The following is a 21,397-nucleotide window of genomic DNA, read 5'->3' on the forward strand; positions in this document are numbered from 1 at the left end:
GCACCTAACAAAACTGTGGAAGGGTATGTGCTTTTATGGGTCACTGCTCACTTCTTCAGACTTATTTCCATTTATTCTTTGCATCCTCCTGGACTGAATCCTCCTGTACCAAATGGAGACCTAGGGTTCCTGTCTCATTACCAACACTGATCTCTACTCCTGCTGCCCCTCTGCATATCACACCCAATCTGATCAAGCTGGCGATCGCCATTCAGCATCTGAGACCATCTTTATAAAGTATATGTCTCTGGTACCCTGTGTTACGTTTTATGGCACACATGGCCTGGCCTGACAAAGTGACATTTATGTCAGATCCTGTCCTCGTAACAAATGAGTTTGACACCTCTCAGCTAGCCCCTTTCCTGTCATGCCCTGACCTAGCCACAGTAATCCATGCAATGGTCACCTCCAGGCTAGACTACTGTAACTTGCTCTACACTGGCCTGCCCTTGAGACTGACCCAGAGACTCCAACTGATCCAGAATGCAGTGGCACGAGTCCCGACAGGAACGTCATGGACGGCACGCATTCAGCCTGTGCTGCACCCGCTACACTGGCTTCCAGTGGAGTACTGAGTCAGGTTCAAGGTTTTAGTACTGACCTTTAAGGCTGTGGGTGGTCAGGGAGCCATGTATCTTTGGGGCCGCCTCCTCTGTTAAGCCTCCCAAGGATCATATTTTTCAATCCTAGCTCCAACCTGGTGGAACTCTCTGCCAAATAACATCAGGGCCCTGCAGGATTTAATGCAGTGCCTCAAGGCCTGCAAGGCAGAGATTCTGAGGACAGCAACGGGCTCTATCATGGCTGGTACCCCCCCCCCCCACATACACACCTTTATTCCATCTTTTCTTTCGGCCTCCTCCCTACCCTGCCTGCGAGGCAGCAACTCAGCCTAGAGAAGGCTTAAAATTTGATTCATGGACGCCATCTGGGAACTGTTTCTTAAGACTGTATTGAATGTTTTATTATTGTGACTTAATGATATTTATATTGTATTTTCTTTACAGTTGTACATCGCCCAGAGCCCCGTGAACTCAGGGCTTGGGTGATCCATGAATTTAATTGATAAATAAATAAAATGAATAAATACAGGCACACATACCTACATCACCATCAGTTTACACGGCATCTTACAGAATTACCTTTCCTAAAATAGAGTTGTTTCTAGCCCCAAGAGGAGATATGGATCCCAAACAGACAATGTGGTCAATAGCCAAGGGAGAGGAGGGAGAGACTGAAGGAACACCCCCCAAAAAAGAGGATGGTGTGGCCCCAGGTGATGGCTGGAGGCGGGGTCAGTGGGGCAAGGGACACTCCTTGTGTAAAGTGCTGCCAAGTTGCAGTACAACTTATGGTGACCCTGTAGGGTTTCCAAGGCAAGACACAAATGAAGTTGGTTTGCCATTGCCTACCTCCGTGTCGTGACCCTGGGCTTCCTTGGCAGTCTCCCATCCAAATACTTCCCAGCAGTGACCCTGCTTAGTTTCCATGGTATGATGAGAAGGGGCTATCCTAGGGCATAGGGGACAAAATCTGGGGTGGGGGGGGGCAATGCTCCCTCTAAGCGGTGGAGTCTTGTGAGCAAGAAATCTGCTTTGTGAGCGACTGGCATTAAAGTTGTGAGCGAGGGATTTGGCTCCTGCATCAATTAGTTTGCTCTGGAGCCATCCTTCCCGAGCAGAGACAAAAACGCGTGAGCCGGAGGCTAAAAAAACTGTGAGCTAGCTCACACTCACTCAGCTCAGAGGGAACACTGGTGTGGGGGGGGGGCATGGGCCTTGATTTGTTTTCATACAGTGCCTGGTTGGATCAGGGTGAAGGAAATCTTTGTCGGGTCTCCTGTGGTGGTTCTCAGCAGCCCTGGACAGGAGGACTCAAAGTGGGCTCTTTTTGTAGCAGGAGCTCCTTTGCATATTAGGCCACACACCCCTAATGTAGCCAATCCTCCAAGAGCTTACAGAGCTCTTCTTACAGGAGCTACTGTAAGCTCTTGGAGGATTGGCTACATTAGGGGTGTGTCGCTTAATATGCAAATGAGTACCTGCTACAAAATGGAGCCATCTTGCGGAAGCTAAGCAGGTCTGGGTCTGGGCACTGCCTGAGTGGGAGCCCTCTGGGGAAACCCTGTGCCTCCTGCCTTGAGCTTCGCGGTGAAAGAAAGGCCGGGCACAGCTGTCCAGTCTTACATGATGCTCCCCCTAGACATAAAAGGGCGTGCCTCTGCTTATTGATGGCACTGTAATGAAAATCAATAAATGTGTACACATGCACTGTACACATATTTAAAGCTCAGCTGGCATTGAGATGCCTAAGAGCATTGGCCGAAGGCTGCAGGGAAATAATTTTAAAGAAAGGAGTGGGGTGTCCTCGTGTCCATTGCTACAGAGGATTTTTACAGCCTCCCTTTAGAAACAGCTTAGCCTTCCTTTCTTCTAGGCAGGATAGAACTTGCTCCTGCAGCTGTCGTTTTTTGTCTAAGTGAAGGCAGAGTCCTTACGGAAGCTCAGTCCAGCATCCCAGGTCGCGTTCTGTTCTCTCTCCGCCCTCCTGCAGACCCGTGATGACACCCACGCAGCCCCTGCTATACCCAGCGGTTAGGTTGCCGCTGCAGGCACCTCTTTCGGAGTCGCTCTTTTGCTTTTTGTACAAATAAGCAGCTTTCCCAGCAACTGGAGAGCATCCAGAATTGATCCACAAGCCTGTGCCCGGTTGGATCCAGTGCTGCAGCTGCTGTTCTATCTCTGCAGGTTGCCCCAGGGGGACGTTCGGCCCCAGCTGTAAGTCCAGCTGTCGATGCCAGAACGGAGCTGCCTGTGACCCCGTGAGCGGAGCCTGCGATTGTGCAGCCGGCTGGACAGGGATCTTTTGTGAGAAAGGTATTTCTCTCCCCTCCCGCTTCCTTTTCTGGGTTTCCTTAAGAATGAGAATCAGTGTCTTTCTCAGCAGATGTTTTCTGCAGATTTAAAACTTGTCGTACTGATTATATTGATCAGCCTGGGGAAAATCCATCAGCTCAGTGATAAAACTTGGCCGCTGTGGACAAAACGGGTCTAATCTCTTAATCCTGGTTAAGCAAGTATGAGGCGCACAGGCTCCCTCCATGTTCTTCTCAGAACCAGGATAAGTGGGTACTTTAGATGCATTTAAGATCAGCACTTACTGCGGTTAAATTCTGCATCCCAAGGTACAGGGGTTCCACGGCTTAAGTGTATGAAATCCTTGTCAAGGTAATTTGATGCGGAAAAGGGGTGCCTTGAAGGTAGAAGATTTGGAAAACCTCTGCTCTTGAACCAGTGTAGGGTTGGTCACCATAGCTTTTACTAAAACAAGGCAGTGGGTGGTGTGGATTGAGTTTCCTGCCTGCCGATCTGTTGCCAAATCACTTCACTGTCTGGTCCTGGATATACAAGAAAAGTAGAAAAGCAAAGCCGGTAGTAATGCAAATGTAAGCAAGTCCTGTGCAGACAAAAGCCTATGGTCAGTGACATTGGAATAGAAATCCCTGTCCTTTGAGCAAAATCTCTTGTGCTGTTTCTCATCCAAACTGACATGTTAACTTTGGAAAAATAATATTCTAGTGTACTTTGCTGTTCTTAGGTAAGGTGCAAATTCTATCTCTTGTTTGCATATGCTGCCCTCTAGTGGAAACTGGAGCCGTTTGCAACAGAGACAACAAATGCAGGAAACTATGTTTGTCCATGAAATAAAACCCACTCAGGAATAATATCATGATACATTTCATCCGGGCCGAATAAAAATCTAAACCTTTTTCAGTTTCAGAGCATCCTTCCTCAGGGACAATGGTAAACAAAGAAGGAAGGGGAAGTTCTCAGGTTGCATCAAAGCATGTTGGGACAAAGAAGCACAGGGCGTTCACCTCTGAAATATATACTTGTTCAAAGGTAAAGGTAAAGGTTCCCTTGCTCAAAAGCCAGTCAAATCCGACTCTAGGGTTGCGGTGCTCATCTCCGTTTCAAAGCTAAAGACATTTCCGTGGTCATGTGGCCGGCATGACTAAACGCCAAGGCGCATGGAACGCTGTTACCTTCCCACTGAAGTGCTACCTATTTATCTAGTTGCAATTTCTTACTTTCGAACTGCTAGGTTGGCAGGAGCTGGAACCAGAGTCGGGAGCTCACTTCGTCATGCGGCACACTCGGGTCTCGAACTGCTGAACTACCGACCTTCCACAGCCTGCAGTTCAGCGTCTTAACCACTTGAGCCACCGCAGCTCCGCATACTTGTTCAAAAGCGTGTGCAATATATCTATGGGGATCTGTCCAACTCAGTGTGAGGAAAATGCAGCTAGTAGGCCAAAGGAGTCAATGGCTTCTGCTAGTCTTTAAGATGCAAAGAGTGGGCATTCAGTCTTCTTGTGTTGAACTCCCTCGAATCGTGCCAGTTTTGTTTGTTTTTAAATTGTGTGTCTAGAGCAGCTAGCCAAACACTCTGCTATAATGTGGTCCGCAATGCCCATTGATTTTGCTCTACCTAGGGAAGGATGGCAAGAAGAGCAGAGAAGCAGATTGAGGTTCCATCCATCCAGATTTAGGGGCCCTTTTCCTCAGCAGGTTAGGCCTAGTTCACACTAACACGTTTGGAAATACTCTTGTTGGATTGACCATTGCTTAAGATTGGAGGTAAAAGAAAATCATATATGCATTTCATTTTTTTAATGTGGCCTTTCCACCAAAAGGGCCTCAAGGCAGCATGCCACAATAATATCATGCAAGAAATGGGGAATCTGTCAAAACAGTGAAAGGACAACGTGGCATGACAGTAAGCAATGGCATGACTTTTCTTTGAATGAAGTGATGCCAATCAACAGAGGTATCACATAGCCAGTGCTGAGGCACCATAATGTTCTCTGTTCATGCCTCTACATGTGCCCCGAGAAGGTCAGTTTTTGCAGGCGGTTCAAAAATATCCATACTTATCAGGCCTCCTTTCCAACTGCAGGTGCACGCTCAACAAATAAGCTGACAAATGGTTCTCCATAGTCAAGAGTCTCCTTCCGCATAGAAAACTAGATGCCAAAGAGGAAGTCTTTGTCTTTAATCGCGTGCTATATCTAATTCTCATCGTGGCCAAATTCATAGTTACTTAAATCAAGAGACTCGAGCCACGAATGGGCAAGACGGATCTTTCCACAAACATTTTAAAAAATCAAGTTTGCAGGGAAAAATACTGACATATTAAAAAAAACCGGGGAAAATACTAGAAGTAGGACCTGTACCTTTAAGAAACAAATGCCCTCAATGGCTATCGCTAGGCAGACACAATGGCTACAGTCACACACACTAAATAATCCACTTTCAGTGTGCTTTCCAACCAGATTTGCCAGTTCACACAGTAAAAATCCAGTTGGAAAGTGCACTCGAAGTGGATTGAAAGTGGATTATTGAATGTGTTTGACCACAGCCATTGGTATTGCCAGCCTTCCAGCCTGGGGTTTCTGTCAGGAAAGGGCAGAGAGAGGAGTCAGGGCCATTTCCCGGGCTGTTTTGGTTTGTGATGGAGGACTCAGGGGTCCAGGCCTGGCAACAACAACCAGGCCACTTGCTTCTCCAGACTTGCACGACTCACCCAGGCCCAGTGCCTTGGTACTCGTCAACGAAGCCACCCCACAAAAGCACGTTTGTTGAAGTGGTTAGAGTTTCAGAGCAGGATCTGGTAGACCCAGATTTGAATCCCCATTCTGCAATGGAAGGTCCCTGGGGGACCTCAGACCCAGTGACTGGCACTACACAACTGGGCTGGCAACCCACCACCAATCAGCTGGGCTCAGCTTGATTTTTCCAAGAGAGGCGGCTGGGGCAGAGGGAAAGGTGAATGCAGGGGTGCAGCTTAAGGTAAGTTGACTGGAGGGCGGGAAACAGAGAAGAAAGTAAGAAAAGGGGAGAGGCTATGGGAGTTTTCAGGGAAGGGGAGGTGGAAATAGTGGGGAAGCAGAAAACAAAATGCCTCCCACAAGTCCTTTCCTATATGGAGGGATTTCTTTTAATGCGGATACATTTAGCCACGCAGTTCCCATGCAACGTGAAAACAGATTATGGCATTTTGGTCTCACAGCTACATTTAGATAGGTTAAACTGAGAAGTGGCAACTCAGCCAAGATCACCCAGTAGTTTACATGGCTGAATGGGGATTTGAACTCTTCCAAGTCCAAATCTGACTAGCAGCTAAGTAAGTAACAATGCCGTTCTAAGCGGAATAACACCTTTTTGAGTCTATTGAAGTAAATGGGCTCATAAGGCTGTAACTCTGCTTAGGACTACTCTGTAAGGCCCTAAGTAAGTCAGTTTGGTGTAGTGGTTAAGTGTGCAGACTCTAATCTGGGAGAACTGGGTTTGAGTCCCCACCCCTCCACTTGCAGCTGCTGGATGACCTTGGGCAAGCCACAGTTCCGTCAGAGCTGTCCTTGAAAGACTAGTTCTTGAAAGAGTTCTCTCAGCCCCACCTACCTCACAGGGTGTCTGTTGTGGGGAGGGGAAGGGAAAGGAGTTTGTAAGCTGCTCTGAGACTCCGAGTGAAGGGCAGGGTATATACCCAATCTCTTCCTCTTCTCTTCTTCATTGACTGCCCTACAGCAAACCGTTTCTCCCCTTATTCTAGGGCCTATTTACAGATGCTCTGATTTTGCATGGTACCATTTATTTTGAAATTGTAAGAGCTATTTGTACACTTGCTTTCCACACTTACACCATCAAGGTGCAGCTGAGCTTCGCAACGGGCGGCAGGGGGGGAAAACATTTCAGTCCTAGTATAATGAAGACTACGCACAACTCCCCATGAGGTGAACATGCAGATTCCACTTTGCAGGAGTCACCGAGAGGCACACCTGACTTTGCACATGTTTCCCCACACCCCCACCTTATGCAGGCCCAGAGGCTGAGATGCTCTGATTAAACATCCTGCAAATCACTTCTTCCTGTAAGCATTCCACAGGGCACCTTTCTCAACGAAATGCTTTTATGTGCGCAGAATAACATTCACATTGTGTTACCATGCTGGTGCAGCATGCGTGGCCTCAGTGTGCTAACACTCATTGCTCAGAGTGATGCTGTGGGAAATCACCTTTCTTGTGTGGGCTGAGAATTCTGCACAGGCCCTCAATACAATCCCCCCCCCCCCGTAAATTAAATCTCAAGCGGCTTTGCCTTAAGGGATAGTAACTCAAGCACAAATGAAGTGCCATCATTCTGCAGCCCAGTTAAAGCCTCCATTCCGGGAGAGTGCAAGGAAGTCATCTTATTAAAAAGGGAAATGTGCCGCCTGTATTCATTTAAAGCCTGGATAGTGCCAGGAATAATTTCCCCCCAGCCTAGATACAGCCCATAATCACTGGTTGCCCTTAGGTTTAAAACTAAGGTGCTTATTGCAAACAAGGCAGGTCAGGATAAATCTGTCTCTCCCTCAGCATGAACAAATGGACTTACACACACGCGCACACACTCACACACACACAAATCCTGGTTGTGTCAAAAGACACTTGATGTCTCAGTAGAAGCATGTCCTCCATAATTTTCCTGGACTATATAGCAAATGCAGATTCCATTTGTTAGAATCCATCTCTTCTCCCTTCTTCCCCATTTCAAACCTTAACCTAAGAACAGCACTGCTGAGTCAGACCAGTGGCCCATGTAGTCCGGCATCCTGTTTCATGCAGCAGCTGTCACTTGCCCTGGAGGGCCAAACGTACAGGATAAAAAGGCCGAGACCCTGCTCTGATGATATATCCCAGCACTGGTATTCAGAAGTTTACTGTCCATGGGCATGGAGGTTTCCTTTGATCACCATGGCTAGTAGCCACTGATGGACCTCTCCCCCATGAATCTATCTAATCTCTTTTTAAAGCCATTGTGAGATCTACTGGCAGTAAATTCCACAGTTTAATTAGTTGTTGAATAAAGAAGTACCTTCTTTGGTCCATCCTGAACCTATTACCCATCAACTTCATAAAAAGGTAAAGGTTCCCTTGCTCGAAAGCCAGTCGAATCCGACTCTAGGATTGCGGTGCTCATCTCCGTTTCCAAGCCGAAGAGCCAGCGCTGTCCAAAGACGTTTCCGTGGTCATGTGGCCGGCATGACTAAATGCCAAGGCGCATGGAACTCTGTTTCCTTCCCACCAAAGTGGTACCTATTTATCTACTTGCAATTTCTTAATTTCGAACTGCTAGGTTGGCAGGAGCTGGAACTAGAGACGGGAGCTCACTCCGTCATGCGGCAATCGGGTCTCGAACTGCTGAACTACCGACCTTCCACAGCCCGCAGTTCAGCGTCTTAACCGCTTGAGCCACCGCAGCTCTCAACTTCATAGGGTGCCCCAAATTACAGTATTTTCAGAGAGGGAGTGAAAGTTCTCTCTAGCGACCTTCTCCACCCCATGATAATTCTATACACTGTTATCATGTGCCTCCTGGTGGTAAGATTTCCTCTAACAGGAGGGAATTCACACTGATTTCCCCTCTTCCACTACAGACTTCCAACACGTCCTCCAGACGCTGCATGTTGGAGCGTTCTGGGCTTCAGCAGGCTGGAGGAGACAAGAAATCCCCATTCTGCTGAAGGAAGTCCCTTCCCTCAACGGAAGTTGCCACTGGATCCAACCCTATGTCATAAGCAAAGGGTGAGATCACGGCACATCAGTTCCCACAATTCCTATCAATCAATAAGCTAAAACTTGAGCCATCTTATCTGCAAGTTCTGTCTGTCACAGAACTGCCCAATTGGTAATCCACCAAGTCAATGCTAATCGGGAGTGTTGCGTTTGACCTCATGGGTCACAGGCTCTGCTGGCGTGTTATCAACTAGTAACATCAGCTGTTGACTGTAGGTTTTGGGCTGTTCTATCAACAGCCTATCTCTCTGGCCAATATCAAGTAGGGTGTATTTACACATTCCCAGGCTGAAGAAGCCCAGTTTTCCAGTGCAAGCCCTGCTTTCCTTCAACGCAAGGACAGACACTTGGATCGACTCTATAACTAAAGCTTAAAGTAATTCATTCCCCTGTCATTTCCTAAAGGCTCCATTTGGGGGCAGGGGATATTCTTTGCCAGATGGTTGTATACACAAATCAGAATCACATTCGCTTCATTTTACAACTCCAGCTTGTCCAGATGGCTTTTTCGGGCTCGAGTGTCACCAGGTGTGCGACTGTAAGAATGCGGCTGCCTGCGATCACATCTGTGGAATGTGCCATTGCCTCCCTGGCTGGATGGGGCCCAAGTGTGACCAACGTATGCATACTGGAGCAGAGATGCTTCTGTTCAAAAAGCATCTCTGAATGTGCTAGCCATGATCTAACAATGTGGGAATGCCAAATGAATCCATATAGTGGGATTTGTGATGCTATTTCTTTTCCATCCATTTTCTAGTAGTTCCCCAAGAGGGTTTTTTGGGGAGGGGGGTTGCATGCACACACACGTATGCAAATTTAATGCAAATAAACTTTTTGGTTAGGTGCTCATACAATTCTTTCTTGGATCAAAGTAGAAGACTCTGTTTGCAAAGAGAAGATAATGAGGGATGATTTATACAGTCTATGAGGATTCCAATTATCACATGATGGTCTGGCTATTTGAAATTACTCCCACATGTGAACTGTAGCTGTTGTCTTCTATATTTGTTAATTAGCATTCCCTGTTTATCTGAATCCACTCTTTTAAAAATGTTATTACCATAATATAATATAAATATAATTTATAATCATCATACAGTATGCAACATATCTAAGCGTAATACATTTTTCCCTTATTTATACATTCATCAGTTTTAATTTTGTTCCAGTAGAGTAGTTCAGTTCAGTTTATTTCAATACAACATCAGTTTGGAAAGTATTAATTCTTGGAAAAGGCAATCTCTGTGTCAGGCTCCGGATGCCCCCAGGAGCCTCCAAGAGAGCCTGCCTATCAAGAAAGGGGGGGATACAAACAACCCCGGAGAGCTCGCTACAGAGCAGGGTGCAAAACAGGGGAACGGGATAAACAGGCAGGCAATTGGTAGAGCCCGACCCCGGCAAAGAGGCCCCCATAAGGAACAAGTAAAGTTGGGTGGGAAAAGGGAACAGGGAGACCCCATGGAAAGACCAAACACCCCACAATTGGCTTTGGAGCAACACAGGTCAAAAGTTCAGAGACCTAATAAAGAAAAGTTGCTGACAGCCGGGGAGGAAGGGATTGAGGTGAACGGTGTACCAAGATCAGCTGTGCTGTAACACGATCTGGGAAGTTCACCTCAATAAAACCAGGCCCTCAACCCCTAGAGGGTTGTTGTCTGATTTCTGAGGCTGTTCCAAGGCAACCATCCTTTATGACTCTGACAGTGGCTAGCTGAGGTGCTTCAACGCCAACCCCGGAAATCTCACACTCTGGTGTTCAATGAAGAAGAGAAGAAGACCTTGCAGGGTGCAGCAAGAAAACAGATAGGATAGTGAGGTCAGCACCTTCTCTCCTTTTAAGTGTAATTCCTTGTCTGTCTCCAGATTGCTCTCTCAGGGCAATTTCCTCCTCCCCGGAAGTGCCACACTCAGTCTTACTCTCTCTCTTTCAGCTAGAGATGTAGCTAGGAACCTATCTCTGTCTCTCCTCTTTCCTGTCAAGTATGTTAGCTCCAAAAGAAATCTTTATCTACTCTTTAATCCAGTTGTACACAGCTGCTCTCTTAATTACTCTGTCAACAGGGATTATGGTGGCTCAGATCAAGCACATCTCTGATTAAAGGTAGAAAGATTGCCAGAGGCTCTTGGCACGAACAGATGAGAACAAAGAAACAAAGATGGCAACCTCCTGTGGTGCACAGTATGGTCACTAGATAGATAGGATCACTGAGAACAATTATCTAGTTTGGAGAAAACAAATGAAGAGTCACCTTTTTGAAACAGGACTATGGGATGCCCAACCAGGAGATGATGACCCAGCAAAGCAGAGAACCTGGGACTGAAACAATGAAAAGGCAAGAGGTGCCATAATCAAGGGTTTAACTGACAGAAATGTGTTAAGAGTAATTCAGATGCTAGCAGATAAAGCTGTGTGGTATGAGCTGGAAAGGCTGCATGTAAATTCCTCATTAAAGAGAGCTTTATCTACAAAAGAAACTTTTCAGTTTTAAGATGAAAGAGGGGGGTAATTTATGTTATCATCTGGACAAGAAGCTTGGATTGGCTGAGCAGTTGAGGTGTTCAAGAAAGAAAATTGTTATCAAGATCTGATTGTGTTACTATCTCAGAATGAATTTAAGAGTAATCTGTCCCTCACAGAAGTTATAAATCAGATGAAGGAAGCATACAAACAAAGACAATTTGAAAAGTCTGACAAAGAATTTAAACCAAGTGCTGATCAGGTGGCTTTGAATGTAAATAACAAAGATGGGAACGTTTGTCACCTCTGTGGGAAGCGAGGCCACATTAAGACAGATTGTTCTGCTGCTAAGTAGAGGAAAGCCTTTCTCAAAGCAAAGGGGGGAAACAGCAAGGAAGTTCCAATAAGATTTACAGGAAAGCCATTAAAGAAATGTTTTATATTAACACAAGGAACAACAAAAGGTCATATTTGGTATCTGGACAGTGCCTGCACAGCCCACATGTGTTCTGATCAAGATTTCTTTGAAACAGTCAATATCTGTAATGTGGTTTACATTGATGAAAGGGAGAAATATAGAAATATAGAAAAAGTAGAATCAGTGAATCTATACCAGCAGAGAAAAATGAAGCACAGAAAACAGAAACAGTGCATTTGAGCACTATGGGCAGCACACATGACACACCTGCAGAGCCAAAAGAACCAGAAGGGGCTGCAGAGCCAAGTGTGGAACAAGAAACTAATGCTAACCAAGGATTTCAGCAACACAAGGCAGAACGATGCCAATACTCAAGATACAGAGACAACAAATGAACTCACATTCTGATTTATACAGATGACCTAATTTTAGGCTATGAAGACAAGGAAGATTGTAATGAAATAGCTCAACATCTGAATCAAGAAGTAGAAGTGAAAGAATTAGGAAACATCAACTACTATTTTGGAATACAAGTAAAATGAGAGGAAGATGGAAGCTATCTTCTCAATCAGAAGTAGAAAATCCTAAAATTTCTGGACTACGTGAATATGAAACGAGCTAAGCTAGCAAGCACTCCTATGGGAAGGAACTACCTAAACCACCAAGGAAGTAGTGAACTTCTGCCTGACAATAAGCAATACAGAAAAACAATTGAAAGACAATGTACACAAGCACATTGACGGGTCCTGATATTACAGGAACTGTGGGCATGTTATGCAGAAAAATGGAATCACCAAGCAAAAGGGACTGGAATGCAGTCAAAAGACTTGCAAAGTATCTGCATGGCACTGCACATCTGAATCTAAAGTTACCAACAAGTGACAATCCCAGACTAGTGGGATACATGGATGCAGACTGGGCAGGAGATATTACAGACAGAAAGTCAACCAGTGGACATTTATTCTTCTATGATGGCAGAACAGTCAGCTGGAGCATCAGGAAGCAAGAAACTGTAGCTGTGTCCTCAGCTGAAGCTGAGTATGTATCCGTAACAGAAGGAGGAGGAGGAGGAGAGGAGGAGATTGGATTTATACCCCGCCCTTCACTTGGAGTCTCAGAGCGGCTTACAAACTCCTTTCCCTTCCCCTCCCCACAACAGACACCCTGTGAGGTGGGTGGGGCTGAGAGAACTCTGACACAAACTGCTCTTTTTCAAGGACAGCTGTGCCAGAGCTTGTGACTGACCCAAGGTCACATCAGCAGGTGCAAGTGGAGGAGTGGGGAATCAAACCCGGTTCTCCCAGATTAGAGTCCGTGCACTTAACCACTACACCAAACTGCAGACAACTGAAATGGATACTGCAACTATTGCAGTGTCATAGATGCAACGGACATGAAGTTGAGCAAACTTCTGAGGACGGCGGAAGACCGGAAGGCCTGGCGTGATCTGGTCCATGGGGTCGCGAAGAGTCGGACTCAACTGTGTGACTGAACAACAACAACAACTAATGCAAGACTTTGGGATAGGGGAATCCAAGCCAGTACAACTCCTTGAAGACAACCAAGGATGCATAAAACTTGCACAGATGGAGAAGTTCAACTCAGGAACTAAACACCTAGTTAGAACCATGCAAGAAGAAGGGCTTGTTGAGTTGGAATATTGCCCTACAGATGAAATGATTGCAGATGAACTCACCGAGTCATTTTCTCAAGAAAAGCTTGAGAGTCTACATAAGAAGATGAATCTTGTGGACTTTGTACACTAGACCTTGAGAAGCGGTGTTGGAAATGGCAATGCCTGGTATACAAGGAAGAGAAGAAGACCCTGCAGGGGGGCAGCAAGAAGATAGGCTAGTGATGTCAGCACCTTCTCTCCTTCTAAGTGTCATTCCTTGTCTGTCTCCAGATTGCTACACTCATGGCAATTCCCCCCTTCTTCTTGGAAGGGCCACATTCAGTCTTACCCTCTCTCTCAGCTAGAGATGTTGTTAGGAACCCATCTCTTTCTCTTCTCTTTCCTATCAGGTATGTTAATTCCTAAATAAAGTTTTATCTACTCTTTAATCAGGTTGTGTACCATTGCTGTGTTAATTACTCTGCCAGCGTTAATAATGCTGTTCCAACATGGTAAAAACAGGTACCGTTTCTTAGCAAGATTGTCTTGAGCAAATTGTTTGCCATCCGAAGCTTGTCTGTATGCTGTTGTGTTTTTTTTCCCTTCTGTCTGCAGAATGTGCCACATTTTGCAAAGCCATTCCTCCATAGGTCATAATTTCTCATGCTTCCAATATTGAAACCACTCCCAATAACAATAATTTTATGGGGCACATTTAGACGAGAGACTGCCACATTTGAAGAATTTTTGGGACTTAGAATCATGACTGTCTCACCCAGTGAGATTCAAGGTAGGGTTGGGTTTGAACCCTAATCTCCCAGATCCCAGTTTGACACTCTAACCACTGTACCACGTTGTACCCACAGATTAGGTCAAAGGAAAGGATCTAGCATTCAAGTGTCATTCCTAGGCAATACTTAGAATTTTCACACAGCCCAGTTCTGCAGGGATCCCACTGTGCAATCACCCTTTAATGTGGTCATGCTGCAATATGTGATACTTTTCTTCTGGAGAAGTCACTGGACTTTTGTCAGAGATTCCATTGATGCATTCCTCCATGGACATGCTTGGTATTTTAACCATTTTTGTCTAGAGCAGGGTGTTAAGTAAAGACACTGGAAGCTGCCTTATACTGAGTCTGACCAGTGCTCCATTGAGGTCAGCATTGTCTTTGACCACCAGCAGCTCTATGAAGACTCAGGCAGTGGTCTTCCTTTTTTCTTCTACCCTCTCATTTTAACTGGAGATCTGGAGATTGAACCCAGGGTCTTTGCATGCAAAGCAGAGGCTCTACCACCAAACCCCTAAGTTAAGCATAGTTAAGCAATGCTACCAGAAGAATGATGAACAGATAGATCCTTGAAGTAATATAGCACTTGGTGGAAGAATGCCCCCTGAGGTGGCATTGTGAGCCAACTCAGGATATCTCATTGGTTACTAATATTCATCAAAACTATTTTTATACCTGGTGCTCCCTTCACTAAATGACCTGTCTCTTCCACAGATGAGAAACTAGCATAGCATGAGAAGGTCTGTGGATAACCACCTGTTTCAGCAACCGTGAAGCAGATTCAGTGGGCACAAGCCAATATGTCCACTCAGTGTTATGCTTTTCCAATGTGATCCTACTGATAATGTCTTTCTCCACCTCTGCCAGGCAAAAAGGGTTGGTAAAAGAGAGTCCATCATCTTCTTCCTTAAGTTTTCCATTGGTGGTTGGGTATCAAAGGGCCACATGTCCCCTGTGACTTCTCATCCTGTCTCCAAGCTGCCTCTGTAGATGTGGGACCCTTGAGAAGAGCAGTCATGAAGTCATATCTTATATATATTTGGATCTGCTTTGTACCATTGGTCCATCTAGTTCTATACTGTCTATTCAGACTCCAGGAGCTCCGGCAAAGAGAAGTCTTCTGCAACATCTACTACCGGAGACACCAGGAGATGGCAGGGATTCAACCCAGGGCCTTCTGCATGCAAGGCAGATGCTCCACCGCTGAGCCACAACTCCTCCCCTATCCCCTATCCCCTTTCCTCCTTTACCCCTTTCCTCCTTTACTAAGCCTCTTTGGAGCATAGTATTTTTGACTATTAAGAAAAAATATTTGAGAAAGTTTTTAATCTTAACTATAATTTCATTTATTTGAGCAATTTAGTGTAGAAACCCATGGCCAATTATCATTAACAAGAGAACAAAATATTAAGAAATGTATTTTGGGACACTTCAAAACATTTTTTAAAAAAAACTTAAGTGTATTACTTATGCATACAGATGTCCCTAATTTTAAGCCAGTGAAAATGTAAATGGCTTGGTTTGGTCCATCTTGGAGCCTGCCAACACATTTTAAAGGTGTATTATACTGCACTCCAGCCAAACCGGTTGCCAATAAAAACTCAAGTTCTGCTGTCAAACGAAATTATACAATGGAAAGATATTTGCATATGTTGTATGCAGTTTGGGTGTTTAGTTAAGGTGCAGGTTTGAAAGTTTAGTTTTGTAAGGGATTTGGCTGGCAGAAGGTGGAATAATTGGAGTGGGGAAAGGACTGTGCCGATCAGTTGAAAGGGTGTCTGATAATAGTACCCTTGAAGGGAAAGGAGACAGAAAGCTGTGAGATTCATGAGGCTCAGTAGCTGCCATGGCTTTAAGGGCCCCATCCTTCCCAAATCAGTGGGCAGTATCCTACCGCTTCAGGTACAGAAGGTGTAGTTCTCCTGAATTCTTCATCGCTGACATTCCTTCTGACCCCCGGAGAATCATTTCCAGGGTGATGGGACCTATGCAGAGGACTACCCATGCAGATTGGAGGGAGCTGGAGTGGAGAAGGACAAGGACTTGAAATTGTTCCTCCTTCCTGCTCCACATCTGTAGCCCCATTGAGGGGAGGGAGCAGTTCCATATTTGTGTCCCTCCTTTCTCCTGCCCACTGACCCTCACAGCTGTTCTTTTATCCAGATCTTGCAGCACGTGGAATGATCTTCCCAGGGTGGGAAGTTGCAGCAATGGAGGAGAGCATGGGGAAACTTTGTGTGCCCTTCTGCCCACTAGTGATAGGGATTCAGGGCTATTTTTTGGCAGGAACGCACAAGAACGGAGTTCCGGCTGGCTCCTGAGTTGGCCATGCCCAGCAGGAACTCATTAGCATAATAGGTCACACCCAATAGCAGAAACTCATTGTGATTGGCTACATTAGGGGTGTGTGGCCCAACATGCAAAGGAGTTCCTGCTACGAAAAAGCCCTGGGTTTTGACAACAAACAAGGTAAACAGAATAAGAAGCAAAAGGTGGGTGTGGCTGGATGACCACACTTCTGGCAACATGTGGGTGCAGACTAATATGCTAATGAGTGGTGCTGTCAGGGGTGTGGCCCAATATGCTAATGAGTTTCTGCTGTTGGGTGTGGCCTATTATGCTAATGAGTTCCTGCTGGGCTTTTTCTACAAAAAAAGCCCTGGGGATACTTCTGCGTGTTGCCATCTTGATTCTTACTTAGCACAGGGCCTAGCCAGTCAGAGGTAACAAATGTTGCTTCCAACATCACTGGGGTCCATTTGAAGGTAAGGACTGTCTTCCAGACTAGGGATGTGCACAAAAAAAAAAATCAGTATTTTTCAGGTTCCAGATATATTGAACCCCCCAAAATATTGGTATTTCTCAATATTTCCTAGTCCCAATATCAGTATGGTACTGAGATTCAGGAAATATTCAGGATTGCCAATTTTTTTTGCTCCATTATACCCAATGGGGACTATTATAGTCAATGGTCCCCATAGGCTATGATGGAGAATCGATTGGGGGGCTCTGGGAGGGCTTTCTTTTGAGGTAGAGGCACCAAATTTACAGCATAGCTTCTGGTAACTCTCCTCACTCGCCCCCCACTTCAAGTTTCAAAAAAGACTGGACCAAGGAGTCTAATTCTTTGGGCCCTATAAGAAGGTGCCTACATCTTCCATTGTTTCCAATGGAGAAAAATGGGGTGGAGGTCTCCCACTGCCACATGCAGACCTGACTAGGAAGCTTCTCCTGCCATGCAATTTAAGCTGCAGGGCAGGAAAAGCTGGCACCAGGACCTGTGTGCAGTGGGGAGGTCTCTCCCTGCCACGTGCAGACCGGACTAGGAAGCTTTTCCTGCCACACAATTTAAACTGCAGGGCAGGAGAAACTGGCACCAGGACCTGCGTGCAGTGGGGAGGTTTCTCCCTGCCACGTGCAGACCTGGCTTGAGGAACTCACCAGCTGAGGTGGCATGGAGCTCTCAGCTCCCACCACCCCAGCTGATAGAAGAAGAAGAGCAGCTTACAAACTCCTTTCCCTTCACCTCCCCACAACAGACACCGTGTGAGGTAGGTGGGACTGAGAGAGCTCTGACAGAAACTGGAGTTGGGAGTAAGCAGTGAAGTGGCTAAATTTGCGGATGATACAAAGTTGTTCAGGGTGGTGAAAACCAGTGAGGATTGTGAGGCACTCCAAAGGGATCTGTCAAGGATGGGCAAGTGGGCGTCAACATGGCAAATGGGGTTCAATGTGGCCAAGTGCAAGGTGATGCAGATTGGAGCCAAAAATCCTAAATATAAATACACATTGATGGGGTCTGAACTGGCAGAGACTGATCAAGAGAGAGATCTTGGAGTTGTAGTAGATAACACTGAAAATGTCGAGACAGTGTGTGACTGCAATAAAAAAGGCCAATGCTATGCTGGGAATTATTAGGAAGGGTATTGAAAACAGATCAGCCAATATCATAATGCCCCTATATAAATCAATGGTGCGACCTAATTTGGAATACTGTGTGCAGTTCTCTCCTTGGTATAGCTAACTTGAATAAAAGCTGGAAAAAATCAGCTTTAATTCAGATTCAGCTATGTCAGTAGCCAAATCAGATACTTCGGCTGAATTAATACCTGAAAAATACCAATAAGGTAATTTTCGGGTATGTAATTGGTTTGGTTTATGCTGAACTCACACCCCTATTCCAGACTCTCCTGTGGTGGCTCAGGTAACGTTCTCTTAGTTCATGATCCTTCTTCACCCAAAGAGTGATTAACACTTGGAATTCACTGCCACAGGAAGTGGTGGCGGCTACAAGCATGGACGGCTTCAAAAGGGAATTAGATAAGCATATGGAGAAGAAGTCCATCAGTGGCTATTAGCCACAAGGTATAGATAGGGGCTCTGGGGCAAATGATGCTCTGTCATCTTGGTGCTTGGGGGTGGGGGGGCAACAGTGGGAGGGCTTCTAATGTCCTGGCCCCACTGCTGGACCTCCTGATGGCACCTGGTATTTCTGGCCACTGTGTGATACAGAGTGTTGGACTGGATGGGCCTTTGGCCTGATCCAACATTGGCATCTCTTATGTTCTTATGCAGCAACCTCATCTGTGCACACAAACGCTTCCTGAAACACCCTTCCAGGCCAAGTTTCTAGGGAATCCCAAAGAGCTAAGCTAGCTTTGCATAATGAGCAGCACAGAAGCTCAGCTGCCACCCCCGCTCCATTAGTATGATCGAAACTGGGTTTTTTCCAAGTACCCCCACCCTAACAGATAACAGGCAGCACATCTGGTTGAATCTTACTGTTTAAAAAGTCTAAAGTTCAGATTTGCAGGCTGCTGAATTTTTTTCTCAGATACCATATTACATGGTTCTGGAGAAAAAAAAAGTTCGAGAAAATTTGCTCTCACCGGTTTATGAATAGAGCAGCTTACTGTGACTTTTCACCTTGGCTAGCTGCCTCCTAGGTTTGGTGAAATATGGCCTTATTGTCTTCCCTCTTGTGTTGTCTAAGACTTCAGAGAGTCTCTGACTTGGTGTAACAGCTTTTCTTTTGGTTACAGGCCATTTGCTCTGGCTTTCAAAACATGTGCAAAGTGGGTGACTGATCTGTTGATTGATCCTTGCAAACCTTTACATCTTTTCTTTCTGCATATTAAGTTTAATTAAGAAATGCAGTTCATCATCTTAAGCCCTGCTGGTCTCTTTCATCTTCCCACTATAATCTTCTCTCCAAAGTTTCTATTTGTCCTTGTGCATTGGGACTGTTTATTTCTTGTAGTGGTTAAGATGCCAAAGCTGTCGAGAGTGTTTTTTGCCTGCGAGTGAAAGGGGGAAGGTCGAACAACAATGCAGAAAGGTAGTTGTCCCCCCCCCACCACCACCTTTCTTTCCCTCTTAGCGAAACAATGAATCATCACTTTGATTTTAAGACTGGCCAGTAATGCCTTGTAATACACAGGTGACGATGCTGAATTCTTCCAAAGGTTGCTCTTAAACAGGAGGGTGATGGCTCACTTCCAAGTCCCCTGGCAACATGCGAGACTCACATTTATAGTCAGGCCTGGTGTCGCAAAATGATGGAGAGACCTTCTCCTGAGAGAGAGAGAGAAATAAAAGATTTGGAGGGGAAGTGTGAGACTGTCATGGAAGTGAGACAGAAATTGATTTGCTCAAAGACTTGATGCTATTAAAAACCAGTGGCTTGGGAGAACATGTGGCGTGAATGCAGAGGCTTTCGAAATTATGGATAAAGGAGGGTGGCCACTACCTATCTGCAGAGAACTTGTCAACCAGCACAAATAAAATGAATTAGCCTTCTTTTGTTTCTTGTGTGCACAGAGGGGCACTGACCTGCGCGACAAATCTGAAGTCCTGATGCAAACCGCTGCAACATTTATAAGCTTTGCTCATAACTAAGGTTGACTTGGTGGTGGAGTGTTTAAATTTGGTGCAGTGGTTAAGAGCGCGGACTCTAATCTGGGAGAACTGAGTTTGATTACCCACGCCGCCATATGCAGCTGCTGGTGTGCCCTTGGGTCAGTCATAAGTTCTTTCAGAGCTGTTCTTTCAAGGGCAGCTCTCGAGAGAGAGAGAGCTCTCTCAGCCTCACCTACCTCACAGGGTGTCTGTTCTGGGGAGGGGACGGGAAGGGGATTGTAAGCCACTCTGAGACTCCTTCAGGTAGTGAAGGGCGGGGTATAAATCCAATCTCCTCCTCCTCCTTCTTGAGTGGAATATCTAGTCTCTGGTGGTGGGTTGTTTTCCTTTAACAGCTGGTTCAACTTGCCTGAGCGATAGATGCTGCAAACAGCTGCAGCTGGACCTGTTTGCTCTAAATGTCTTGCAATGGCTGCCAAATGCAGACACCTCCCGTTGCCTCATCTTCATTTCCCTGGAACACCTAAGGATGTTGAGCACATGATGCGAGAGGAATGTGCTCAGAATCTGCTCCTCCGCCCCCCTCCTCTTCAGTGGCTGCCGCTTGCTGCAGGGGTTAATCCAACCTGCAGAGGAGTCATTTCATATGTCTGGGACTGTGGGGAACGGTAGGTTGTACTTCTGTGCTTGGCGATAGCCACACAATCCTCGCAATGTCTGTTTCTGGTCTTATTTCTTTTCCTGGATTGGTGGTGGGAAGTCACAGCTGACTTCTGGCGACCCCATTGGGGGTGGCTATTGCCTGCCGCTGTGTCACAACCCTGGACTTTCTTGGTGGCCTCTCATCCAAATACTAGCCAGGGCCAACCCTCTTAGCTTCCAAGGTCTGATGAGACCAGGTTCGCCTGGGCTGTCCAGATCAGCGCTTTCCTGGTTTACAAGGGGTTAACTTCTAAAAGTGAAAATGCTGGATTTGTGTTTGCCTTGAACTTATACCCGCTGACGTGGAAGTCCTGTCTCATAACTAACCCAAGGTATGTGGAAATAAATTGTGGTTATTCAGAAGTGAGGAAAGTATATTTATGTGGGCACTTTTTTTAAAATTCTGCTCCCTCCCCAAGGGGGAGAAGTTCAGAAGAATAATTCGTCATCACTTTAAATAGTTCAGAGCCGAGGACTGATGCTAAAGATAAGTTAGAGGCCTGAGGCCTGAAAAGCCCTGGCTCATACGTAGCCTTACTGACCAATAGAGCGACAACACAAAATAACAAGGAATTTCACATTACCCTTTTTAACCCTTTTTGAAGCCGTTTTTGATCCGTCATGGAGTAAACCGGTATAGGGCTGCCATTTCACAAATGGCTTTCCCCTTCCGGTAAAGAGCTGGATCTGAAGCGGTTTGCCATTTCAGACTGCACCGCTTTTTCCCCGCCGTTTTTCACCCGCATGGGCAATCTTCGCCTTTTTTTAAAAAAAAAAACATTCGCTTTATAGTGCTATAGCACTATAACAAAACATTCCAGGCATTCCAATGGCATTGACATACTGCTGTTCCATTAGAGTGTTATAGCGCAAAATGCTATAATGATATACAGCAAACATTTTTTTAAAAAACCAGAGATCTCCCGCGCGGGTAA

At 45.7% G+C, this 21,397-nt stretch overlaps 1 protein-coding gene across 1 annotated transcript in view; it reads left to right on the plus strand.

Annotated features, from left to right (window-relative positions):
* LOC107125965 (multiple epidermal growth factor-like domains protein 6) overlaps positions 1 to 21,397 on the plus strand; it is a 329,707-nt gene that overhangs the window by 251,520 nt on the left and 56,790 nt on the right. Inside the window, exons 18-19 of the mRNA XM_015429453.1 lie at positions 2,748 to 2,876; positions 9,111 to 9,239. Coding sequence (XP_015284939.1) covers positions 2,748 to 2,876; positions 9,111 to 9,239 — 258 coding nt within the window. The remainder of the gene's footprint in view (positions 1 to 2,747; positions 2,877 to 9,110; positions 9,240 to 21,397) is intronic.

The sequence above is a fragment of the Gekko japonicus genome, unplaced genomic scaffold, assembly GCF_001447785.1.
Source record: "Gekko japonicus isolate JY-2015 unplaced genomic scaffold, Gekko_japonicus_V1.1 scaffold193, whole genome shotgun sequence".
Classification (NCBI taxonomy): Eukaryota; Metazoa; Chordata; class Lepidosauria; order Squamata; family Gekkonidae; genus Gekko; species Gekko japonicus.